Source organism: Podarcis vaucheri, assembly GCF_965113315.1.
Source record: "Podarcis vaucheri genome assembly, chromosome: 2".
In the NCBI taxonomy this organism is placed as follows: Eukaryota; Metazoa; Chordata; class Lepidosauria; order Squamata; family Lacertidae; genus Podarcis; species Podarcis vaucheri.
In genome coordinates, this window is record NC_138760.1 from 84,541,871 (window position 1) to 84,559,564 (window position 17,694).

Consider the following 17,694-nt stretch of genomic DNA (forward strand, 5'->3'; position numbering starts at 1 on the left):
AAAATACAACCCTTCTGAACTATTTGGAGGATGCTAACCCAACTCAAGACCTTTCAGAATTGTGTATGATCCTGTGGGGGGGACAGCATGGACACCTGTGAAGGAAGGATGGACTCTTTCCATTTCTTTTATCCGGGACATATATTAGCAGTGTCTGCACTTCCACAATTACCATACTTATCAGCTAAATCTTATTTTCCATGAATTTTCACAATGGACTAAGAACTGATTTCCCATACCCTGTGTCTGCCTAGCTATTGGCCAAGCTGCTGTAATGTCATGGAATATTCACAAACATTATGATGACTCAGTGGAAATCCTCTGAGGGAAGCAGAGAGGGGTAGGTCTATGGGATGCTGAAAAACAACAACACACATTCAAAATACAGGGACCGGAAGGGATGTATGCTGTTTATGTGAGAGAAGGTTGACTGAGTCTCACTCCAGCTGTCTTGCGATAACAGAAGTAGGGGGGAAAACCATGAATTCTAGCATGACCTAGAAGTGCAATGTCTTTAAATATCCCATTCTACAAGCCACTTAAAGAAAAATTGCTTACTTCTAAGGAGTCCAGCTTAACTAGCACACAAATTTTAACGAAACCATTTGTGTTTCCTGTGTGCTCTAGTTTTATATCTATTTCCTCTTATTCTGAATTGCCTTGCTGTTGCTTATCTTTAATCTCCTCTTGCAGCTGTTTGTCATGTAGCTTTCCCTTCCAGGTGTCTCTCTGGGCTATCCGGGAAGACAACGGAAGTGTCTTCATCAAATTCTGTTTCACTTACATTTTCATTCCAGACTCAACTGTAGATATGGGGGGCAACTGGGGGGGGGGGAGCCACAAAGAGTTGTGAATCTGCAGCATCCCATGATGTGGATGAGAGTTCATGGGAAAGAAAAGGGTTCAGAAAAGAAAAAGCAAATCAAGATATCAGGGAAGAATGCCCATTATTATTGCTTACATTGATAGCCAATTAGGGAACTTTAGCGAAGAAATAAATTTCATACATCTCCAGACGACTTTAAGCAGCACATAACCCAACTAGCATGCAGTCGTAAAGATTAAATTGTAGGAGAAACTAGCCATTATATTTTTAGTCTATTCTTCGCACAGGCGGTGCTGGCAAGTCTGTGCTTCTGCACAATGTGTGACTGTTACTTTGAGTATGATTGATCTCCTCAGTCCTCTCAACTCCCTCCAGAGCCTCTAGAAAAAGTTAGCAAAAAGATCTGTACCAAGCAGGCAGGATTAGAGCTGGTCTGCATGAAAGCCAAGTGGTGGTATTTCAAGGCAGTGAATCTATTTAAATGCACAATAAAACACACAAAAAATCCAAAATGGCCACATATAAATATGCTGCTGTTAATTTCTAAATCCTGCTGAACAGAAAAACAGTATTTCCATTTTTGTGCTCTCCCCTCACCCCGTTGCACATCTGAGGGAGGTAAAAAGTGAATTAACCGTATCATAGGCACATGGTACTTCCCTGCTCAGATTACACCACAAAATCTAGGCAGTTCCTTTGGAATGGATGTGAGTTGAAAGCAGCACTTGGAAACAGAGGACCAGTAATATGACTGGAGACAAAAGGTTATAAGAAACTGTAACTATAGTCACAGGTCTGTAAATCTACCCACATGTGCATTGTAATAGTTAACTAAATGCATCTATTAGGTTTATTATTGCATAAGAATTTTATTATTGCATAAGAAAACCAAAGTTTTGCTACATATTGTGATTTGCTAGTTCTAAAAGTATATATTGCTGTCCTCTTTATTCCTAGGCTTTGTTCTTAAGATTTACCTCTCAGCATTTAAAGTTATTGTTAAGTTTGTTCTGTCTGACAAGGTTTGAAAACTTTTAGCAGATGTAAAATGATTTAGTGGGTATTTTTAGCTATTGACTGTAAAAACTATGGTGAAGGTTGCATACAGAGTTTTTGCATTCTACTTTTCTGCAAGGTATCTCAGATGCAGAAAGAAGTATTTGTATTATTAATTACATCTTAAATTGGTTTATGCATTCTTTTTAATGAGAAGCAATTGCTTTAGATGCTATGTCTGAGCTTTGGGCTGAACTAAGCAATGTCTTTTAAACTTTACATTCTTAGAGAAAGTTAAGTTTGCTTTTGTTGGTACAAATCAAGGAGGAGTTGTGATTCAGTGTGACAGATTGAATGTGAGCCATATGAGACTGACAGGGTCAGGCCCTTATAAAAGCTGATTGCGTGTGTTACAAAATATCAGAGAATAATTTAGATTCTGACAGTGTCGAGTGCTTCATGAGCTTTTTTTCCTTTCCTCATTCCATTGGCTTGTGTGATGAAAAATGCTTGGGAGCAGTCATTTCTTTGCAGAATTTCTTGTGATGTGAATTCTTAAGGAATCACAACAGCTACAAAGAGTGCAGAGTAAGCAAGGGGTAGTATATTCAGTTGATGGTCATAGCTGAATCACTTCAGATCAATCAAAATTAGCTATGTTTAGGGGTTTTTTTCTGCATTAGGAAACATGCTATGAGACACAGCATACTCCAAGCACCAGTCTTCTCTTAATAAGGATTACATTTTCACTGTGGCATGTGATGAAATGTAACTCGCACGACTCTCATTAACACTGCTTACAGAACTTGCATGTTCACTCTGATGAACAGTTGTCCCTAAGAAGACCATAACAATGAATCAATTTGCTGTCTCCCTTTTGCTTTTAGCAAAGAGAGTGTATGTGTATTTGCAATCTTTTGATGAATAGATTCTCTTCCAATCTGATATTTCTTTTTTAGAATGGAGTAATTGTCTTCATTATGTAGAAGACAAATGAAAGACATAATTGTTTTGCAAGTCCTGTTGCTGGTTAATCATGAGGTCTCTTGATACAATGTGTATGAGCACATTTTTTTTTCTTTTAAACTTCACCTAATTCTCCAGGAGCTGAGACAATGTTAGAGCTGATTGTGAATGGAGGATAGTGTGTGTGTGTGTGTGTCTACACTAGTGAGAAGCAGAAAAAGGAGCATTTTTGTGCATTCACACGTGTTTCTTGCATACAATATAACAGATGCATCAGAATATAAGAGAATTAATCATCTATATTATAAGGCATTAAAGAGTTTTATAGGGGAAGTGAAGCTTTTGTCAGCAATTGCCTGAGCTGTCCTTGTGTTAAATGTGTGTTGGGCAGACAGCAGCTGCCCTAATCCTAGAGAAGGGCAAAGGAAATCAGGGTCTGGGGAAAGGGGGTTTCAAAGGAGACCCTAAGAAAGAAGGAGGCAGTGGGTTCATAAAGCAGTATATCCAGGATGGAGTTGAATAAGAAAGTTGGAATGCTAAGAAACATAAAAGAATGAGAAAAAAGAAGGTCAGAGCTAGAAGAATTAGGTGGGAGAAAATCTGTAAGAGAGAATGGACACTGAAGATAGGACTATGCAGCCAATTCATGACAAAAGGAGAGCCAGGCCAAAGTTCACATACAGTGGTACTTCAGGTCACATACGCTTCAGGTTACAGACTCCGCTAACCCAGAAATAGTACCTTGGGTTAAGAACTTTGCTTCAGGATGAGAACAGAAATTATGCTCCAGTGGCGCAGCGGCAGTGGGAGGCCCCATTAGCTAAAGTGGTGCTACAGGTTAAGAACAGTTTCAGGTTAAGAACGGACCTCCGGAACGAATTACGTACTTAACCTGAGGTACCACTGTACTGATCTGAAATAGGTGTCCAGATCTTTGACTCCACTATTTAACCAAAGATCTAAACCAGGCTTCCTCAACCTCGGCCCTCCAGATGTTTTTGGCCTACAACTCCCATGATCCCTAGCTAGCAGGACCAGTGGTCAGGGATGATGGGAACTGTAGTCTCAAAACATCTGGAGGGCTGGGGTTGAGGAAGCCTGATCTAAACTGTAGTGTTACATACTAATAAATCTCTACCTACAATATACTATCATAATGCATAACCGATTGAGGGTCAGCTAGAGAACTGGCCAGTTTGTATCTCCATTGAAGTCACAGTAGCCATCCCTGTGCATCTTAAGCAGTATATGACTTCTTAACCAAGAGACAAAAAGACAACTCCTGATATTGGTTTATTATGAAGGATGTGCTAGCAGAAGTCATCCGATTCATTCTTACCTCATCTTTGTAAGAAGCTGTCCAAATTCTGTTCTTAATTTATGGAATGGTAAATAGTTCCTGGTCCTATTGTGCCCATCTAGAAAGAACAGATGGTAGTTTAAACAAGTTCTGCTATGGGATAAAATGTTCCAAGTCTTTGACAGATCGCATCCATCTGTATGGAAGAAACAGGGTTTGGGTAAGGAAACAAGATAAATAAAAAGAATTTAAATTCTGTCTTGAAAAAGGGCTGTTTGTGGTTCTGTACCTCAAACATTACCCAGTCAAAAGGCATTATGTACACTTAAATGTGCTATTTTTGTCAGATAGGCGCAAAACACCAAGAACCCGTAGAACAGTGGAGAACAGTGGTCACTGTCCAGGATAATAAGCTCAGAAACTAATGATCTATTACAATCAGCCAAAAAAACAGATGTTCTTTATTTATAGAAATACATCTGTATATGAGGCTAATTGTTGCATTTGTTGACCCAACTGGCTAGAGTTTAGCCCTAGCCAGCCCAGTATATATCAGCTGAGTTAAAAATATACAAAAATATAAGAAGTGCCCTACTAGATTGGACCAAAGACCTAGGAGGTTGGTTTGTTCAAACATCGGAATAAGGGCCGTCTATTTACTCTCTTGTGTAGAAGCCGAGCTCCAGATGTTACTGAACTACAGCTCCCATTTTCCCTCAACACTGGCCAGGCTGATGGGGGATGGAGTCCAGTCACATTGGGAGAGCATCATATTGACTACTGCTGCCTGGTGGGTCCTCATAAACTGGGGTCTTACTGGGTGTTGACATCTCCTCAACATCTAGTTAGCAGCTTGTTAGTAGGTCTATCCCAATTTGGTCTTCGGCTTTTTGTACATTTGTATTCCAGAAATGCTACACTGGGCAAGAATGGTATTGCACCTAAGGGTTCAAAATATTTAACATTTTATAGGCAAGCATGACCCGCCCACCCCTGGGTCTGTGTACCCCAGGCTATGCATGGGCCCCATCAAACAATTTATATATTTATGTAATATGTGAAAGTGTCCACTTAGGCCTTCCACTTCCACTAAAGAGCTACATCAGGTCCTCAGAGGGCTCATCCTACCATTAGCTAGAGTGCTTTGAGGTGTCATGGAAGGGCAGCAAACTGTGAGTTATATACAGTGGTACCTCTGGTTATGTACTTAATTCGTTCCGGAGGTCCGTTCTTAACCTGAAACTGTTCTTAACCTGAAGCACTACTTTAGCTAATGGGGCCTCCTGCTGCATGATTTCTGTTCTCATCCTGAAGCAAAGTTTTTAACCCGAGGTACTATTTCTGGGTTAGCTGAGTCTGTAACCTGAAGTGTATGTAACCCGAGGTACCACTGTATATTGGGCCCCACCCTGGGCTCCCTCTCTCCCTGTCAGTGATCACTGTCTATACTGTGATTCTAATAAATCAAATTGTAATCTAGAACAAATGTTCGATTCTTATCACTGGGGAAGAAGATGTGTTGCAGACATATATAGAGTATTAATTTTATTGATAACATGTGGTGCTTTCTATCAGATTGAAAACTGCATCTTCTTGAAGGCCTTTCTTTTCATGTCAGTTGTTTCTTCATGTTTCCTTCTGTTGCATTAATTTTTACTGGCTCTGTTATCTGTTGTCTACGGACTGTGGGCAACGTGAGTGGATTGCTTGAGCATTAGCTCATTTTCTTGCTTCCTTGTAATAATGAGTTATATTCCCTTGCTTAATCCCGCTTGCGTTTATAATTTTCCTTTACTGGAAAACGAATAAGAAGTTGCTTGTTTTCAAAGGAATGAAGAATTGACAAAAGTAGAACATTTCATGGAGTGGCTACCATGCTCAGATGACTTGCCTTCACCCATTTATGCCAAGCGGTAGGAATATTGTATCATACATTTGGGCTTGTACTTGTCTAGGAGACTTTAACGAAATAGGACAGTAAAATGCATGTGTGGAGGTTGCTCGTATGCCTCATAGCTTTCCTGGCAGCTGTGTAGTAAAGGGCCTCGGAATGACCAATAACTGCATCTCCCTTCTATCCTGAATGGATGCTAGCAGTCAGACTTGGAAAACCTTACTGGCCCATGACAGATTTTACACTGGAGTTTCTCTTCTAGTTTCTCTCACAGGAGTTTCTCTCTCTTGTCAATCTCTGTCCCCTGACCACACCCAAACCCTATGATATTAATGGGTCAGCCTACACACAGTTGACTGAGGCATGTGAGGCTCATCTCGGCCAGCTGACCTCTAGTTGAATGTTACTGCTGTGGATTTGCTGTGTAGGCCTGTCACTTAGGACCAACCTTGAGTTTAAGCTTTGACAAAATGACATGAAGGTTCCTTGGTGATGAGTTAAAATCTGCTGGAGCAAACTGTTGTTGGAAGATGGCTTTTTGATACACAGTTCTCTGTGGACTGTTTGGATCTGTAAAGTCAACAAGGGTCAAGCTAGATGCGGACTTAGGCACAATGGTCCTGCCCCAGAAAAGCAAAAACTGTAGGTTAAGGATTCAGGTAGGTAGCCGTGTTGGTCTGATGCAGTCGAAATAAATTTAAAAAAAAATGTTCAGTAGCACCTTAAAGACCAACTAAGTTTGTTCTGGGTATAAGCTTGAAGAAGTGTGCATGCACATGAAAGCTTATATCCAGAACAAACTTAGTTGGTCTCTAAGGTGCTACTGGACAATTTTAGTAGGATAAGGAAGGCATCTAGGAGAATATTCCTGGCTGTAAGGGCATACAAGATAGTGCAAGATTCCTAAAACAGCCAATTTCATCTTAAACAAGATTTTGTGATATTAGGGGGTGCTTGGGACCACTTTTCTGGCTCCAGGAGAAGAAATAAGGATAAATATAGAAGGTAAAGCTTTTTGGGCAGCACAGACCAAGTGATTAAGAAATGGGTGTTGGATATGAGTCATATTTCCTCATGTAGTGAAATGTTTAAGAATTGTTCTGCAGTTAGATTCTAGAAATAGGTATTGCACAGAACATTTGGACCCATGCTCAGACTTGTGCTTAAGTGCTCGTTCCTTCCTTTCAGTCTGTTTCATCTGGTATTTATGTTTGAGCAGGTAATAATACAACTTGGGGCAATGAGACTAGCCACAGTAATACAACATTTGATGGACAAGGGCCTTCACTTTAGCCTTTTCTTTTTATTTGTTAATAAAGTACAGCACAACCCATTTGGTACAGGACTGGTTTGCAAGCCACATGTTACTTATGGAAAAGACCACAATAACTTCCTGTGGTAATAAGGGAACATAATATATAATTTACAAAAGAAACCAAAACAGATATTCTAATGTGATTCTGGTTTATGGGGGAAATCTGGTATGAAGCTCCAAGCTCATTAAGATCCTGAGAACCACACAAATACATCAAGGGCATAATGTGACTGTAAGTATTTCCCCCAAATTCCCAGAAAGACTGGCCTTTGCAATTACTATGCATAGATTCCATGTAGTATACAAAAACCCAGACCTCAAGGGTTTGCAAATTGAATTAAGATAATAATGCAACCTATATATATATATTGGCTTTTTTCCAAAGGTTAGTTACAATGCATACCTAACCTGTCTACCCAGAAGTAAGTCCTATTGAAGTCAATGGGGCTTACTCCCAAGAAACTGGGGTTAGAATTACAGTCTTAGCCACCAGACAAACCCACAATTTTGTAGCTTGTAATTCACAAGCATTACTTCCTTACCCCCGTGTGTCACGTGGCACCCCGCTTTGAAGACTAACTTTCAAAAGCAGTTTATTGTAAGTGATTGAAGCCTGATGTTCTGTGAATAGTAAATCTGCTAGGCATCTCTAAGCACATCTAAAATAGCATACTGGTTTCCAACATGTGTCCTGGTCTGCAATAGCCCCATGTGAGATAGATCTGGTAAATAACATAGATTTTCATTAAATTCTCATTTTGCCGCTGGTGCTGGTCCAATTTCAACTGCTTGGAGATCTCTGAATGCCACATTGGTGACTGACATCTCCAACTAGCTGAGCCCTCCAGCTTTCTTAAGCAGCTAAGTAGAAGAGCTTATTTAATGTATTTAACATACTACCTTTTTCTCCAAGGAGTACATGGTTCACCCCACTCCTCAGTTAATCCCTAGAATGACCCTGTGGGGTAGTTTAAGAGACTATGGCTGGCCCAAGGTTATCCAGTGAGCTTCATGACTGGGTGGGGATTTGAACCCAATCTCCTAGGCCATAGGCCAACGCTCTAACCACTACATCACCCTGGCTTCCTAGAGTACATCTGTTATGGGGCAGCTTTATCATTGTAGGTAAATAAATATAGGAAAAGAAAAATGTTACTTAGAGAAGAATCTATATATTTTCCTTGAAGCTTGAATTTGATTTATTCTGGACTGCTTTGTTTGTTTATTGCTTTATTTATTTATTGTTTATTTTATTTAATGCACTGTAAACCGCTTTCAGGTTTTCTCTTTAGAATACAAAGTGGCATAGAAATGAAATTAAGAGTAATAGTAATAATAAATTCCAAAGCAGAAAAAGGCACCTAGACATTCCGTTGTGGCGACCATAGCCTAGGTTTAAGGAGCCATTTGGTGATTAGCTTATAGATCTGAGTTTCTAACACTGCCATTAAAACCCTTTCCCCAAAACATGTATATTTATAAATGTTTTTGATTGGGTGATCCTGAAGCTTTGCTGTAACACAATATAGGGGAAAAACAATATTTTAAATTCCAGTAAAGTTAAGCAGCTTAAAAATAAAATTTGTCACCAAGATCTGCCCACTCAATCTTGCCCTGCACTTCCCATCCCAGAAGCAAGTTGGTTGTAGAATGGTTGTAGGTTGTAGAATGCTTCCAAAGGTTCTTCAATTGGTTGCTTTCCAAGGAGAGGTACTCCCACTATAAAGCACATAACATTTTGATCTTTTCTACCTGTATACCTTGAGTTAAGGCACTCCTTTCATCAGTCTTACCCCCAGAAAGCATGTGAGATGAAGGAAAGAAAAGTGAACATGATTGTATAGAAGGTTTCCACCATACAAAGGTTGAAGAAACAACTGCACCCTTCAATCACTTCTAAATAAACATGATTAGGAAGAAAGTCCCATTACAAAGGGGGAAAGTTTTTTTTAAAAAACACACAACAAAACCCTGTTTGGTATATCCAAACCCTTGTGCACTTCTAAAGTTGCTCTGTTATGGTAGAAAATGTCTGTTAAAGAACTGAGAAGAATCTTCAAAGTGGGGAAGAATGGACAGCAACAGACCCACAAAGATTGATCCAGTGGTCACAAATGCCTCCACAATTCCTGAATAAATAGTACAACGCTGTGCCCACCATACTACTTCCATTACTTTATGGAGAGAAGACCATTTCACAAGATTCTCTCCAGAGGTTCCCTGTGTGCCAGCCTTTTTTCATACATTCATCAAAATGGGCCAATATCTGGGACTATGTCCAGAGCACAAATAATAGTAACAATAGTAACAACAACAGCGTCTTCTTCCTCCTCTTCTTCTCCTCCTCTGTTTAATTTGTATACTGCCCTTCACCTGACAATCTCAAGGTGGTTCACAGCATAAAATGTCTGGGATGTAGCTAGCTGGTGTTCTCCATGTACTTTAGAAACACGGAGGAGAATATATGAAAGGGGCAGAGTCCAGAGTGTTTAGAATTCAGATCAGTTCTCATAATGGGAAATTTCCGGATTGTAGTGTAGGATTCTACTGTAACTAATGGATAGTGTAGCAAAGAATCCTTCTTGGGCCCATTACATACTGCGCAACTGTCCCATTTAAATTGGGACATTCCAGATTTACAGAAGCCACCCTGGCTTCTGACCCCAATCCCAGGTGTCCCATTTTTCACGCCATGCTGTGGCGCAAGTAAATTGGCTCACACCAGAGTTCAGGACCAAAAGACAGAAGCAAAACTTACCTTGCCCCACCCACCATCACCAGTGTTCTTCTTCCTTCCACTGTGCCTTTCCAGCCAGAAGCCAGCACCACACTGGCCACACTGGTGGCAGTGACCATGGCAGTGGTGGCTGAAGTCAGTGCACAAAGATGCAAAGGAGGGAGCTAGAGGTGAGAGGAGGGATGTCCTCCGTCAAGGTTGTGTCCCAGTTTTCCTCACTCCAGTGTTGGAAGGTATGCCATTAATTTTGGGTCTATTATTTTTGGTAGGTCTACTCTGAACAGGACTTCAACCTTTATTTGCTAGCCTACATTCAGCCTCCTCCGCCCCCAGCTTCTAAACCCTTGTTAAGGTTTCACACTGTCTCCTTGGCATCTGATGGAAAAGAGAGAGAGAACTGGGAGATGTTTGCATATTGTTGACACTGTAGTTTTAATCCCTCATGACAGCTTCACACAGTTCTTTATTCAAAGTACAGCACACTTAAAAGCAAACATGAGTTACATGGGAGAATCTGCTGGAGAAACCTCTACAGTTGGTGATATTGTTATTTCTGAATGGCAGCATTTTACATCAAAGAGAAAGGCATGCATCTATGTATCTTAACGAATCAAATTAATTTCATTATCTTTTATGGAGAGATTTTGTACAAGCTTTTGACTGATGGTTAATGGTTGCAGACTCATTAACAGCATGACAGATTTAAGCTTCAGTTTCAAAGATTTTGCTTCCATTCCTGGAGAAAAACTAGAAAGTACTGTTTCTCAGCATGTTTGGGTTTTGTGTCATTAAAAACTCCCCTCTTCCTGAAACATTTGTCTGAATTCAATTTGTTTGAAATCTGTGGTAGTGATTAACATTTCAGTCTGAGTATTTCAAAGACGTGCTTCAGCTTGTCCTGCATTAAACAATAATTTTTCGCCTCCAGCTAAATGACATTAATTGGTATTTATATATTATTATTAGGAAAGTTTGTTTTGTCAATTGAGTTTCATAGTAAACTAAACAAGCTGCTGGTGTGAGTGGAAAAGCCAGATGCATTTATGCCACATCTTAATTTCCAAGAAACAATTTAACCCATTCAGCTGTTATGCCAACTCACCCAATGCAGCTAAACTGTGGAATTTAACTATGTATTGGGTTCCGCAAGATGGCCACCAACTTGGATCACTTTAAAAGGAGATTAGATAAATTCATGGAGGATAAGACTGTCAGTGGCTACTAGCCATGATGACTTTGTGCTACCTCTAGTATCAGAGGCAGAATGCTTCGAAACATCAGTTGGTGGGGATCATGAGTAGGAAAGGGTTATTGTGGTTGTGTCCTGCTTGCTTACTGTGAGACTAGAATGCAGGACTTCGAAGGATACTTCTTGTGTTATTAAGTAAAGGCTCAGTATCTGTGTTTAGTGCCAGAGCTCGCTGTCTAATGGAGAGCAGAGACTGTCAAGGAAAGTAGGCTGGAAGGTGCGCAGCTCAAGTTACTTTCTCCTTGAAGCAGAGCAGCAATAGTCTCCCCATCTCCAAGTCATGGTGCATAATGCCCAAGGCCAGCCAAGTCATTTTGGCTCCAGAGACAAATCATTCCACTTAGCAGCAAATTGCTGGTTATTTAATTTACTATTGCATGACATCTGAAATCAGATGCCTTAGGGGTGGCTGCCTCACTATATCTAATGGTAGGACTGGTCCCAGCTATAAGGGTAAGCAGAGATGTGAAGCCTTGGAGTTGTACTATATCTATATTTGTCATTCAGAAGCCAAATGTGTCTTTTCTCTAAAAAGAAATAACAGGTTGAAGATTTCATCTTTTTAAGGATGAGCTTACACAAGGAGAGTAGTTAATTGGTTGTTAAATGCAACCTTTTATCTAAGGAAGTGTAACAGGTATGTGAGTGCAGAACAGAAAAGGAACCAGTTTAATACATTTAAATTGCTCTGAAAAGTGTTATTTGAAAAGCAGCAGGGGTCATTCTTTGTGAAACACAATAATTTTTTTTATAAAAAATGTTTTAAAAAGGCCTGATGTGTATATGCCCACATTACAAGACCACCAGCCGGGCTAGAAAAATGGTATGACTGGCATCTTATCCTCTGGAGAACTGGAGTTCTTAGATGCTTCATGAGTATTTTGAAGATCAAAGCATAAGCACATTAACAGACTCCAGTTTTATCTGCAGCAATCAGTCTCTTGCTGTCAGAGTGTGGAAAATCATAGAAAGGCTGCAACCAAAACATGCTGGAGATTGATATGGAGAAAGCAAAATATGGTGCAATTAACATGCTACTGTATATTGCAATCAAATTTGACTGTTAATCATGGAAAATGGCATTGTCTAGACAACTTTGACGGACAATTTATTACAATAAATAGCAAATACTCCTGTGGTGAGATTTATTGTGATACAAATGTCCCTTGATTTTTTCAGAGTTCATTATCAGACTTGAACCAAATCTTATCTGTTATTTTGGAGATATGGCTATAGCAGAAGGTGAAACCACTAAGTATAATTGACAATTCAGGGTGCACTACCAAGACTGACATACTATGGAAGATTTCTGGATGCTGGGCTTTGATGCTGATATTTCCCAACATGAAATTCAACAGTTTCAGGAACAGTCTTGGTTTGCTGAAAACAGCTGATAAACATATTTCTATCTTCCTATTTTTACCTGAAGTGGAAGGCAACATCCCTGTGGTATACCATGACTCTAGAACAAAAATCTTGAGAAATACATGTCTCTGTGGTGACGTGTTTGCATGCATGTCTCTGTGTAATGTGTGAGCTTGGTTACAACAGATACTTGCAATTTATCTAGAGAAAATTCAACAGCAAAATTGCCTGCAGTGAATTGAGCCTTCATAAATTCACATTCTGCTTAATATTTTAAATACCCAAGCCCCTTTGGAAAACATGCAAAGAAACATTAAACTTTGGGTAGTTCCTGTATTTCTGAGGGATAACCTGTGTATGCCTTGGAGAACAGAGTGGGAAAGGAAAGTATGAGAGGCAGCCTGTGGAAAAGACACAAGTAACCTTTTATACATGCAGAAGGGAAGGTCAGTGTATGTATATGTGAATGCATTTATTCATTCTGGCTTGTGGCCTGTCTTATCCCAAAGGTGGATAACATCATATATAATATATACAGCCGACAAAAATGGAGGAAAATGCAAGCAAAATATAATCCCCTGTCCTTGCCACAGCCCCTATCCTGCTACTCCTGTTGCCTCCCTGCCCAACCCGCTTGCTCCTATTCCCAGCCAATATTCCCTAGTACAGAGGTCAGCAAACCTTTTCAGCAGGGGGCCGGTCCACTGTCCCTCAGACCTTGTGGGGGGCCGGACTATCTTTTTTTTTGGGGGGGGGGCGGAAATGAATGAATTCCTATGCCCCACAAATAACCCAGAGATTCATTTTAAATAAAAGCACACATTCTACTCATGTAAAAACACGCTGATTCCCAGACTGTCCATGGGCCGGATTTTGAAGGTGATTGGGCCAGATCTGGCCCCAGGGCCTTAGTTTGCCTACCCATGCCCTAGTATGTGGACCAGTTCAATTAAACCAAATTCTTTCCAAAATGCATTCCTACAGGCTGCAACTCAGGCCCCCCTCCCACATTTTTGATTGGTTGCAAATCTGTCTCCTTTTTACAAAGTACTATAATCGATTTGACCCCTATGATGACCTTTGACTACAGGTTTTCTTGCATGTTAACATTGTTTCACTATTTTTTACTTGGTTCAGCATGTAAAATTGTTGAAAAATTGTGCCAGTTGTGAGCATGGGAGATCTCTATGCTGGCTGCATCTTCCTATGCATATTGTAGAATTTTCTGTCATGTTGCATGTGATGTATTTTTATGTAATTATGGGCACCAGGAATATGCTGAACTACATAATTTGTTTTTTGTTTCAGTTACAAAGATGAATAATGAACTTGGAGACTCTAAGTAAGTAAATAAGTTCCCAGGCTGTATGCTGATTTGTTTCAGCATATGATATGCTAATATATACAATCGGGATATTGAAGGAATTTTAATTAGTTCGTAATCCATCATGGCCTCAGTACATAATGACGAAGGCTGGTGTTTATTCGTCCCCATCCAAATTTACCATGTCCTGGCCAGGGGGAATCTTGGTAACAAAAAAAGTGTGGCTTAAAGAGATCAGATAGTCATGGGTGAGGGGTCCTACAGCTTTGACATATTCCTAGCATTCAGCCTGGGCAGCTTGGGGAGCCAGGATAACTGGGATCAAAACTGAGATTTCCCGTGGCTCATTGACTGATCACTAATATCCTCATCATTTGCAACTAATAATGTAAAGGATTAGCATTAGTTCCAGAGGTTTTTGTTTTTTGATCAGGCTGATGGTAAACAGCAATGGAAGGGCTGCTGGTGTTGAAGCCATTGAGTTTGCACTTGGTCACCATGTGGAATCCAAAAATGTCCTTTAGGGAATATACAGGAATCATGTTTAAGCAAAGCTTGCTTCGAAAAAGAGGATTAATGATGGCTGGGTCCCCATCTCCAACAACTCAAGAACTGGCTGTTCCTTGATAGGTGGAAGTTCCTCTATCAACAGGACTCTAGGTTCTCATTGAATTAGCCAAGGTGCTAGGCAAAAACTTAATAGAAAGCCAAACTGTGGTTAATATGATTAGCCACTGTTCAGGGTTCTGATGAAATGCAGAAACTCCTATACTCCTTTTTGTGGCTGCACCAGAGGCAGAAAGGGAAATTCATGGAACCTCAGGCTAGCCTAGCCTTATCCTCATAATGCTAAACCATGGCTTTGTGCTATGTGAGCTAGAACGTTTTCCAGAACCGTCCCTCAACACCACCCCAAAAACCTGTCTCCCCTGCCTCCCCCCGGCATGATCTGTGTGTCATTTTAGAACCAACTAGAAATGCTGACATCGAAATAGAAAGGATCCCAATATTTTACTTCAAAAGTCAAATTCTGAGCAAGCGCCTTTGAAAATGGCAGGGTTCAATGAGCCTGTTTGACAGTTGTTCTTAATCCAGATTTGTACGTCCAAGATTTTGTCTGTTTCCAGTGAGAGAATGCCGTGAGATCTTGGATTTAGACTGGAAATGCAATTCTTACCTTCAGTTGTAGGGTATCCTGCACACTGCACAAGGAAATTTATATGCCGTTTGGCAGGACTACAACTCAGCCCTTCTGTTTCTACATCTCTCGCCTTCACAATCCATTGACTAATTTGTGGCTTTTCAAAACTTAGCAGTGAATATCTATAGCATCTATATTAATATCTAAATAGCTATATCTATCTTCCATGCAGTTTTATTCATTTCAGTAAGAACCCACCAGGTAAAATCCTACCAGAATAGTGCTAAGGATAACAGCATGTCCACATGAGTGCGAGAGGCCCAGTCAAAACACAAACTTGATTTTTCTGTGGCTGAAAATATGTGTTTAATTAGAATAGTGCAAGGGAGAGGAAAAGGAAGGGTCTCATGAGAATAGCCCAGGTGTATGATCTTTCCAGTGACACATTCCCCCAACCAACCCTGGTATAACAACTGGCTATTCATGGATGCTGGAGTAACATTCAAATAATATATTACCAAGTTAAGCACTAAAAGAAAGGGGGGGAAGATTTATTTAAAAGCTGGCTCTAAAGATAATATTTCTAGTGGCAGAAGAATGCTATTTATTTTACATTTACGTTTTCCATTCTCTTCAGAAGTTCCCAGCAGAAAAAGAATGTAGGCCGCACTCTGAACTGAAGGCATGGCAGGCAAGTTCACAGATAGCAAGCAGGCATGTAAGTCCTAAGGGAGAAATAACGAGGATAATGAAATTAGATGAACATTGTATTTTAAGGTCAAAATTACTAAATGGCTCCATTTTTCTATTCAAAGTTTGCCACATAAGCCTGAAATACTGGAACTAAGCACATTCATACTCCCTTGCATACTCAAGTTGTCCATGATATTTATCTTTTCTATATATGCAGGTAAAAAGGTAAAAGGCAAAGGGACCTCTGGACAACTAAGTCCAGTCGAATTTGGCTATGGGGTGCAGCACTCGTCTCTGCTTTCAGGCTGAGGGGACTGGCATTTGTCCACAGACAGCTTTTCTGGGTCATGTGGCCAGCATGATTAAACTGCTTCTGGTGCATGGAACACCATGATGAGTGCCAGAGCACATGGAAACACTGGGAGGGGGGTTGCGTGTGTATGATATCGAACGTGTGTGTGTGTGTGTGTTTCTGGAAAACTGTAAACCTAACAGGATTACCAGCATACTTCCTTAAAACTCTTTCACATAAATTTGCATGTGCATCCAGACAAGCAAACACCTATTTACTTACCATTCTCGTATAAACCCCAATTATAAAATTAAAGTGAACATATTTGTAAGCCACATAATCACAACAGACACATAAACAAAAGATGCAGAATCAGCCCCTATTGTGTGTGTTTTAAAAATTATTACTGCCATGAAAGCAGTTTTGTTTCTACTGTCTAGGACAGCAAGCCCATATGCCAATTTCTTCTATTGTTTTTCAGCCTTCCTTTCCCTCCTCCTTTTAGATTGCTATACTTTTCTGCTTTGCTCACCAATCAGTGTTCTTCCCTTCAAAAGAATGTTTTCCCCACAGCTGGTGGTTGCTTTTGTTTTTCAGATTTCCTTATCACTATGAATGTTCTGTTTTATTGTGATGGGCTATATAATTTTTAAGTGGGCATGGAAATAGAGGTCTCTGTTCACTGTTAGCATAGTCACAAAGTTAGGCTGACAAGATAATGAGTGAGTTCGCATATAATTCTAAGCCACGTTTTGTTTAACCCATGGTTTATTGAATAAACCTCAGAGCTGTCTCACAGATGATCAAACAAGCCATAGTTTGTTTCTGCAAAGTTACTTTGTTTTCCAGCTGTTCTTGCCTCATGCCTCTGTAGATTTGCAAGTACAGTGGTACCTCGGGTTACATACGCTTCAGGTTACATACGCTTCAGGTTACAGACTCCGCTAACCCAGAAACAGTGCTTTAGGTTAAGAACTTTGCTTCAGGATGAGAACAGAAATCGTGCTCCGGTGGCGTGGCGGCAGCGGGAGGCCCCATTAGCTAAAGTGGTGCTTCAGGTTAAGAACAGTTTCAGGTTAAGAACGGACCTCCATAACAAATTAAGTACTTAACCCGAGGTACCACTGTATGTGCAGTGGGGTACTCAAACAGACCATGGTTAACAAGGTTCCTGGGTTGGGATGTAATGCTGAACCATAGTTAAAATAAGCCATGGTTCATGAGCCAACAGGAAATTATGGCTTCACATCATGGTTTATTGCTGGAAACAAACTGTGGTTTGTCTGTCAGACAGGGTTCAGATATTCAAACAAATCACACCTTCACTAAATGAACAATGTTTCAGTGTTAAGTGTGAACCCAGGTCAATAAATACATAGAATAGAAAGTGTTCTACAACATATAATTATTTGAAAAACATATAGTGTATAGCGCAAGTATTATATTCTATGTTTTTACCACCATAGAATTGCCAAAAACTTGCTAGTTTCATTTGACTTTGGTACAAAAAGCAACCTCAAAATTTCAAAGCACAAAGGGAATTGAGGTGGGCCAGATCAGTATGAAAACATGTTTTGAACAAAAAGAAGTAATAGG

At 40.1% G+C, this 17,694-nt stretch overlaps 1 protein-coding gene across 1 annotated transcript in view; it reads left to right on the forward strand.

Moving 5' to 3' along the window:
• The first annotated feature begins 1,546 nt into the window (after nucleotides 1-1,546).
• FBLN2 (fibulin 2) overlaps nucleotides 1,547-17,694 on the forward strand; it is a 115,379-nt gene continuing 99,231 nt past the window's right edge. The window contains 3 exon segments of the mRNA XM_082211854.1: nucleotides 1,547-1,619; nucleotides 13,957-13,990; nucleotides 15,751-15,831. Coding sequence (XP_082067980.1) covers nucleotides 15,798-15,831 — 34 coding nt within the window. The 5' untranslated portion in view covers nucleotides 1,547-1,619; nucleotides 13,957-13,990; nucleotides 15,751-15,797.